The following is a 9,564-nucleotide window of genomic DNA, read 5'->3' as shown; positions in this document are numbered from 1 at the left end:
TTCTTACACATTTCATATCATAAGACAAAGTAATTAGTGGGGGAGGAAAATAAATTAAAATTTTATAATATTGTATAGCTAGGTTGATATCATAATTCAAAAATAAAAGCTATTTTTTTCTTTTTCTTTTTCTTTTTCTTTTTACCCTCTTTACTTTCTTGCAAAAACTCAACCAAGCTTCTCTTTTTATTTTGACACTATGGCCGAATAGTAAAAATTCCTTACATGTAAAGTAGGTAATTATATACAGTTTCATTTTATTTTTAATTGTATTATAATTATTTTTTTCACTTGAGCACATTTTTTAAATGCATTCTCATGAGCATTGAGCAATATTATGCAACAAGAAATTGTATGTAATATACACATTCATTATTTTATATATTTTATTCTTAACATATCACTTATATTAGTGTTGTTGTTGAAAGTTCAGTGCATGTTAAGTAAAATTGAATGTGCATTTCTACCTTAGCCGAAAAAGAAACACAAGGAGGCTATAGAATGTCAGACTTTAATTGTGACCTTATCTTTACCAAACCAATTCAACTAGGATTGCACCTTTAAGGTATTTTCTAGGGATCGGAGACAAAGTTTCAAGATTAGGGAAAAAAAAGAGAGTAGAATCATTAATTCAATTGAGGCAAAATAATAATAATAATACACTTAGGTTGTTCAAATTACTTAGCTTGTTGATATTTTCCTCCATTTTTGGGTCCATATTTTAGCTATACGGATTTGTAGAAAAACTCCATCCAGTACGTACAGTTGATGTTGTTCTGAAGATGGACAAGAATGAAGAAAATGTAACAAAAACTTGTGAACATATGAATCATAATATATCATACAAAGATTATATCTTCTTCCTCATGATGATTCTGGATTTTGAAGGTAACGCAACTATCAACGCTTTCAACAAGCCCTAAGTTATCAACCCCGTCATCTTCTTCAACCGACCTTTCATGATCGTCATTAATGGAGATATTCAAGTCCAAGAACCCGCAAGAACTCGTGGTTTCCTCACCGCCGGACAACGCGTTTTCCGACGACAAATTATCCGACGAGGATTTCTGCTTAACAGGCGGGGAGCATGCTCTGGACCGCGAGGTGAAGCTCTCGCAGCTCAAGATGATAATGGCGTCTCTGAAACTCACGTCCTCGCCGCCATTGAAGCTGCTGCTTATCTTTCCTGTCTGGATTGCCCGTTTGAGTTGAAGTTGGGAACAGTAGTCCACTTGCTCAACATCTTCCACCATGAAAACGCGGTGGGGGTTCGCCGAAACCGCCTGAGAAAACCTCTCGATATAGCTGCAGCTCTGCTCGTCTCTCGTTCTCTTATGCCGGAATAAATCCTCCGCCGAGGATGAGAAGCTGCTCAGGGCGATGGAGACGAGTTTGGAGGGAGACCCAAACACCGTCTTAGCTAGCTCTCTCGCTATCTTCTCCTTCGCCTGGACATCGCCGCCTTTGAAGAACAGCCACGTCTCTTCTTTCACGTCGTCATGGCCGCCGTTTCTTGATTTCTCCCTTCTCCTCACCATCCCCGACCGGCACTGCAAGACCGTCCCCGCGATTTCCGCGATGATGTCCTTCTGCCACGGCACCTTTTCCTCCAATGCGTTGCACAGAATGTTCAGATTCTCCGCGCTCAGCTCCTTGAACTTTGGGACGTAGTATTCGGTTTCCATGATTTCGCTTGAAGAAGCCGGGGTAGAATTGGAATTGGGATTAACCCAGAATGCTGTTCTTGCAGGATTCATATTCTCAGGAATGTACATTCTCAAACTAGGGTATTGTTGATCGTATGAGAAGAAAGAAGAAGACGATGATGGCGGTGGGAAGGTTAAGTTTCTCTCTAGTAATGGTTTGTGTTCTGAACTGCAAATCGAATTCCATTTCTTGCACAGCTCTTTCACTGAAACACACTTCTGAACAACAAATTAAAAAAACCATTGTCAGATCAAGTAATAATAGGATGCTGGACTTGATTCTCGAGCAGTCAAGACAAAACTTAATTTTCTTATAATTCTCCGGGGACACATTTAGATGGCAGGATGCTGACATGGACCGACTCTTTGAGTCGCGGCCCAACAACCATCAATTGGCATGGTATAAGATTAATTTAGAGCAAACTGAAAGATTTGACACGAGTAATATTGTCCCGAGAAAGATAAGAAGTAGTACCTGATCATGAGTGCTGCTATGGAGCCTTCTACTTTCATCTCTGAGCCAAGGAGGGAGGCTAGACAATGTGGATTCACTCATAGAATTGGTTTTCTGTAAGCTCAAAGCTTCAACTTCAAACTTGGCTGAACAATCAGCACAACAGTTTAGCTGCTTCTCCTCATTATTATCATCATCACCATTTTCAAGAACCATCCAAGAAGATCCATTTTCTGATTTCTTGTTTCTGTGTTCAGCAATGGGATCACTGAATGGAAAGTATGAAGATCAAGATCAGATCAGTTGGATTCAACTACTCAAGAATGAATCATGATTTGGGAGTACAGTACAGTGGAAAGGGAATAGGAGAGAATTAATTAATTAATTAATTAAATTATGTTATGAAAATTAGAAAGCTAATGGAAAAAGAAAAGGTCATGGTCTGCAGGCACACCAAACAACTATGAAGAACAACAAAAACAAGAAAGAGGTAGTAGTAGTCTTTTGAGGCAGAATAGATGCATATTGAAATATGAAAGCAACTACAACTTCTACTTTTTTTTCTTAACTTTTTCTTTATCAAATATATATATTTTTTCTTTCTGAACTAAATCTTTTGCAACTTTATTTCCTTATACTTGCGTAATAGTTAGGTCAGGTTGGATGATGGGCTCGGCTCTCCGAGCCACTACCCAACAAAATCTTTGATTGAATTGGTTCCTAAGTTGAGAAATTTTACCTTTCATTATCAGCAGGATTGAGGCTCAAGCCCAGACTTCCAGCAGGCACAGTGGTAGGATGCAGGCCCCAAACAGACTCCAATGAGTGGTGCCCAGTTTTGCACCTCATGAAAGTCTGAAAAGTTGCAATTCCCAGAAGCCAAAGCATTCCATGCTCACCAAAACTGCAGATTAGTCTCCCAATCTCCATGATCATATGCTCCACAGAACAGTAACACCCGATTCGGCTATGGCTGCCAGAACTGCTAGAACTAGCCTTATAATCAGTGATCCATTTGAGATCTCCCAGGTACAAAACAACTCCTTTTGACACTAAACTCTTAACAAGGCAAGTTAGTTCCCCAATCTTTTGTTCAACCTCTTCTCTCCTGTTATTGGCAAAGGCAGAAAGAGGGACAGTGATGAACTTGAGTTGTTTCAGAGGCTCACCCACATCTCCATTGTCAACTTTCTCTCTCACTCCTTTGACCACAGCTTCTAAGCTGGGAAGGCACTCACCCACCACCACAATACTCCTCCTCTTTCTGTTCATCATACTGTTCACTACACTCATCACATCTTCATGCTTAGCTAATATTAGGGATGATGGGATTACTTTAGTCTGAGGAGATGATGGAGAAGACTGGGAAAGAAACAGGCTGCAGGTGGTGTTAGTGTTTTTTTCTTTAGGGTTTGAAGGAGAAGACTGCAGTTCTAGAGAAACTGCTTGCTCAACATTACTCTTAACCTGAATACTAGAAAACCCAGCCTCCCTCATCACCCTACTCACACTAGGATCATCCAAAATGGAGATGATCAACTGCTCCAGCTCGATCTTCACCGCCAGAATCGGCTGCTGCTGATTCTCTATCGACCCTCGTCTCTGGTGCGCCTGGGCGCGCTTGAAGGCCGCCACGAGGGCGTTGGAAATGGAGGGGCTCTGCGACTGAGGCCCGAACATGGGGCTAGAAGAGGAAGCAGGGAGGCGGTTAAGTGCAACATTGAAGCAAAGCTCCAAAGCTTTGCATTGGAGAGGGTGAGAGTGGGATTGCAGGCAAGCTCTTCGAAGCAGGCCGGTAGGAGAAGCAAGCATGGTGTTCGCTACGTGAAGAGGCGTCACCTGAGCATGGCCGCGCCGCCTAGCAAGCGCCATGGCTTGTTTCACCACGGTTGCGGCCTCCGGTGTTAGAGTTTGCTGCACTGTACACCCTCCTGTTCTCATCTTCCCCACCTGATTATGATGATCTTTTCACTTCAACAATATAAACAACTAAGGGAAATTAAACCAGAGATCATATAAGAATCTAAGAGTGTGAAAGCAATATTGGTTTCATGGGTACTAAGAAGAGGATATGTGTAGGGTTTCTTGAATTGGAGGGTATGCAGAATTGAACACCAAATTGTGTGGAAAGAGAGGGAGAAAGAGATGGAGAAATACTATAAGAAGAGGTGGGGGTAGGGGTGGGTGGGTGGGGTGAGGGGGTAGGGGGAGGACTTGTATGTATGTTCTTTTCTTGAGGGTGAGGTAAAATTTTGGGGTCCAAAGAGGGATTTTGTAGTGGAAAGTGGAATGCATGTGCTGACTAGGAGGAGGAATTGAAGGAATGCACCAAATCAAAGGTGCCTCATCTTTACTCTCTTAATTGGCGGGCCGAGTTCAGCATCCTACTATCAAAACGTGATACTGATTATTATGTAAGTACAAGAAAATAAAGTTATAATTTTTAACTAGTCATAAGTCCTTAATTCTGACAATTGGTATTAAAGTATTAGAGCAGATCACGAGTTTTAATTAAATAAGACATCAGGATAATAAGAACTCTTGAGATTAGGACGTAACTCTTTTTGTAAATATAAATAAAGCTAGTTATCTGATCTTGAAGACAAGCAATATAATATGGAAGTGGAACACTGCCTTCCATGCAAAGCATATATTGAATTGGCTAGTAGTATTATTATTATTATTTTAACTGTTATTACTGGATGGAAGAAGCTTTAGATTTGATTAGATATATCAACACATACACAGCACCTATGAACGTGGAACAACAAATCTTGTTCTAATTAAATCGGATCCATAGTTAGCTTCTCATTAGTGGTCAAACCATTTTACAGAATTAGGCAAAAAGATATAATAAGGATCAAAGTGGAGCTGTCTAACTTAGATTAGACACACCTTTTCCATAATCTCCTTAACAATCAAATTCAACTTTTCACTCCAAATATCATCAATTTGCAACTATTCAATATTGCAACTTGAAGGTTAACTATTCTCACTTCATATTTAGTGAGTGTCCTAGCTAGCATATGAGCACATACATCATATCATACATGAATATTAGGCGACATTAGGGAGATCCAAACGCAGTATTTTACCATCAAAACATGCATGGTATGATGCTGACTATTAAGCAATTGTAATGAAACAAAACCGGCTCTGGCCATGTGCAACTAGGGCGATGGCACAGCAGGACCCCCAATTTTTTAAAAATTATATATATAATCTATTATTTTTTATACTTGGTAATTATGTTTCTGGAATTCATGTATTAGTGTCAACTATTAAGTGCCATTGGAAATGAGATTTTGGAAAAAATGATATCAAAAATTTGGTAAATGATTTTGTATCTAAATATGCATAAAAAAAATATTATTTTTATGTTAAATTTTGACTTCTATTTGTCTTTATTGGATATTTTATGCATTATATTTTGACAAATTTTTTTTAATAAATATTGTATTTTCATTTTATATTTACACTTATATAATAAAAATAAAAAGAGGGCTCAAATCCAACTACTCCGTATTAAATACGGCCCCGGCCTATTATTTTAGAATCAGTCAAATGACATAAACATACACTTTCCTTATTAACTATAACTTCTGGCATGTGATAAGTATTTGATCTTGACAATTAATTGAAGATATAACTTTACTTCTTTATACTTATTTATATAGCATCCAACAACACATATAGATGATAGGATATTGAAGTTGACCCTAATTTTAAACTTAAGATCTTGACTTATGTTACATGCATCTGTTAGTGGAAGAAGTGAAGTGAATCTTGTTGTTCCTTTATTTTCTTTTCTTTCAAGATTGGAGAGTTTGTGGGGATAATTTACTTTGTTTTGCCCATGCCTTGTTAGGTTTGTGGTCTCATTCTTCAGCGTGGCATATGGCATAGAAAGTAGAGCAATCCTATCTGCATTATCTTGGTAACTCCAACAGAGAATCCCAATTAAAATCTTTCACCTACATATACATAAAATAATAACCCCAAAATACATTTATATATATTTATGAATTACATATAAACATATATACTTGTGCACAACAAACTAGAGATCTTCCTTTTAACCCTCAATCATCTTGTGCTTTTGCTGGATGGTGTTCCACAATCCCACCTGGCAAATCACTATGTACTGATGAAAACACTTTTAGTCTTAAATGTCTCCTTGAACATAAAAGTAGTCATTCAAAAGAGGCAAAAACAACATTGTATTTTGACAAAGAAATTAAAGTGGTTTAAGGCCAGGAGTAGTGGGGATGGATGAATGAATGATAGATATCCCAATGATGGGAGTTCAAGAATTCGATCTGTCTCAAATTTTTATTTATTTTAAGAAGAAAATTTCCTAATTAATATTTTTGGCAATATGTTAGTTGTTTGAGAATGACAATGGAGAGAAGCTCAAATCCTAAACTCTAGGAATGTTTCATATGGGGACCCAAAGGGGTTTTGAGCATCTAATATGACTTTACATGAGTATGTAAGTGACATGACCTAGGCTAGGGGACTAGGGCCATTTCCACTCTTAGGGAATGTCTCCATATTCCAATCCTTCTCCCTCTTTATGTATGTCATCTTAATATACCTCAACAAGTCTCTTATTATATAGTATTATTGAGAGAAATGTCTTTTTTAATCTCTCATCAATTATGCAACATTAATTATTCTAGTTTATGTCGTCTTTGAGTCGTTACAAAATACATTCACATCGTTACAAAACTATTGCAATTTTCATCCCTCGACCAACGAAACCATGAACCTCTGCTCCATCGAGATTTGACTCATATTTCATGTCTTATTAAGTCCTTAGCTTTTTGTAAAATCACATATGGATTTTTTTTATATATTTTTTTGCTAATCGAAAGTTCACAAATTTATTGGTACTCGAGGGAGGAACTACAACTTTTTTATATATAAAGTTAAAGGTTTATTCTGCAACAACCAAAAGATATGAACCAAAATGATAGAACTACATAATTGAGAGACTAAAAAGTAAAACCACATATTTTTTCTATATTATTTGCTATAAAAAATTTCAATAAGATATACGTACTACATCCTTTGCACAAAGGCTTGGATGGCAAAGTCCAGCATCCTGCAATCGAAATGTTGTGTTGACTGTTACGCAAGTATAAGGAAATAAAGTTGTGCATTCGTTACTAGCAATAGTTTTTGGCGCAGTGATGCGTTTGATCCTGACAATATGTCTTAAATTTTATTATAATTGTCACGGTTTCTTATATACATTCATTAGTTATTTATAAATTATGCAATATAAAAATGAAGGGTGTATCTACACACAGTACATGCATATATATTGGCATGTGATGAAAAGTAATACAAACCACAAAGTGTACCTGATATAGTAAATGGTCCAAGCTAAGCTAAGAAACTACATGCCACAAGCTATATTGTATTTATCTTTATCTTCTTTCAAAAGGGGGGTATAATTCTCACTTCTAAGTCCCCAGTCAAAAAGCTTCTCTCCTATCTTTGATGGCCTAAAAAGACATACAAAGGGCACAATTCATTTTTGAATCCAAAGTATTCTTGGAAACAAGAAAAGTGGTTGGTGTGTTTTTGAATGAAAGCAAGGAACATGTAACATTCTTCTTTAATTAGCAGATATATATATATATATATATATATATATATATATATATATATATATATATATATATATATATATATATATATATATATATATATATATATAATACAACCAAATGTAGCCCATACAACTCTTTCACACCCATTACTCTTCTGTATCTATATATTTATCTTGCTTAAACAAAGAGCAAAGGCATAACTGTACAAAAAGTCACCTTAACTGTTTGTTGTTAGTTCTTCCCTAGGGTTGGGGCCATGCACTACAAAAAGAATTAAGTATCCTAACAATACTACTATATATATCTGAAAAATACTATGTGTACCCACACACAAAATCTTGATGTAGACATTTGTATTAGGACCCACATGAAAAAAGTAGATTATCAGTTGGGCATTCATCTGTGTTCTTGATATCTTTCTATATAATGAGGTGGTTTACCCAATGTACATCTGTCGTCGTATACATGTTTCTTCTTGATACACAATACTTTTTTGATACGCTGTGAGGTTTAATTTGTGTCAAAGAATAAAAGCTTAAAGCTACCTATGGTTATCTATCTTTCTCTTCTTTCACCATCAATAATCACTTTAATATATGTATTTGTTTAGGAGAGTAGATCACACCATCCATTAATACAACACTCCTGGGCTGGTAACAAAGTGTCAAGTAGCTAGTTGTTTGCCTTTTTTTCTCATTATATTGCTTAGCTTTAAGTAAAGCATTACATCATAAAGCACAATTAAAAGCAAAATATGGCATTATCTACTCAAAAGGGCACCTCATTTATGCTTTTCTGCCTCAAATACGCGTAGTCTTCCCTACACATCTGGCCATGTGGCTAAAGAAATTTCACTATAATAATACTACAATCAACCTCTCGTATATACATACATGTCCATATAATCACCGGACCAGCCTGCCTTTTATGAGTTGGTTCTCTAGTTAAGAATTAACCCATGATTTTTCATCTGAAATAATTACTTCATGCCACTTGATCACAAGGTCATTGACAATTTTTTTGTATGTATAATTGTATATACACACAAATATAGAGAGGGGGGGGGGGTTGTTTGGGTGGGTAGTGGGTGGCCTGGGCAGGCAAGGGAGATTAAAGTTTAAAGGTGAGTAAAGAAAAAAGTTGCTCTTATTTTGACATGACAGCCTTCTTAACGTAAAGGCGATGGAATTACGTACCACAGAGACTGCTTTTCCCAAAAGTTTTGATTATTTTATGTTTTGCATTATTAAGTAATGACCAAAACTATCATGTTTCATGCACTTGCAGACGCTGCAATTATGAGGGTATAAACTGCTAAAGTAGCAGGGTGTTGGTGTTACACCCCCCTCCCCCCCCCCCCCCCCCCCCCGAGAATGTTCTTTCCTCTCTTTCATAGCCTAGCATCTGTTCTGTTTAGGCTCGAGAGAATGTTCCGATTCACTCTAGCAATTAATCCAAATTCGGTACACAATAGTTGATTCTTTGAAAAGCGGGAAAGCTCATAACCGTTACTTTAAAGTATACTCGAGATTTCAAAAAAAAAAAAAAAAAATTTAAAAAAGTATACTCTAGATAAAAAATCCATTATTATAATCTTAGCTAGTTAATAATGGCAAAGATCTGAGGTAAGTTGTATTAAATTGTTCATAGCTGACCAGCTTAAATCAAGAAGGTCAATAGTGATGAAAAGTGGAAGTTGAAACCATAATTAGTACGTTACAGGTGTACTAGTATTATGTGGATAATATAGTGGTAGTTTGCCAGGGTCTATTGGGTGGGCCCA

General features: G+C 36.8%; 1 protein-coding gene across 1 annotated transcript; it reads right to left on the bottom strand.

Annotated features, from left to right (window-relative positions):
* Positions 1–646: 646 nt before the first annotated feature.
* LOC109181979 (protein SMAX1-LIKE 3) lies at positions 647–4,298 on the bottom strand. Its single transcript, XM_019331969.1, has 3 exons — positions 2,900–4,298; positions 2,182–2,428; positions 647–1,925 (listed from the first exon to the last, which is right to left on the bottom strand). Exons 1-3 carry the CDS (start codon positions 4,099–4,101, stop codon positions 840–842), a joined length of 2,535 nt encoding a protein of 844 aa, XP_019187514.1. The 5' UTR covers positions 4,102–4,298; the 3' UTR covers positions 647–839.
* Between the last annotated feature and the right edge of the window lie 5,266 nt (positions 4,299–9,564).

The sequence above is a fragment of the Ipomoea nil genome, unplaced genomic scaffold (genome assembly GCF_001879475.1).
Source record: "Ipomoea nil cultivar Tokyo-kokei standard unplaced genomic scaffold, Asagao_1.1 scaffold1043, whole genome shotgun sequence".
NCBI classification, from domain to species: Eukaryota; Viridiplantae; Streptophyta; class Magnoliopsida; order Solanales; family Convolvulaceae; genus Ipomoea; species Ipomoea nil.
The sequence above is the reverse complement of the archived record's forward strand: the minus strand, read 5'-3'. Positions and strand labels throughout refer to the sequence as shown.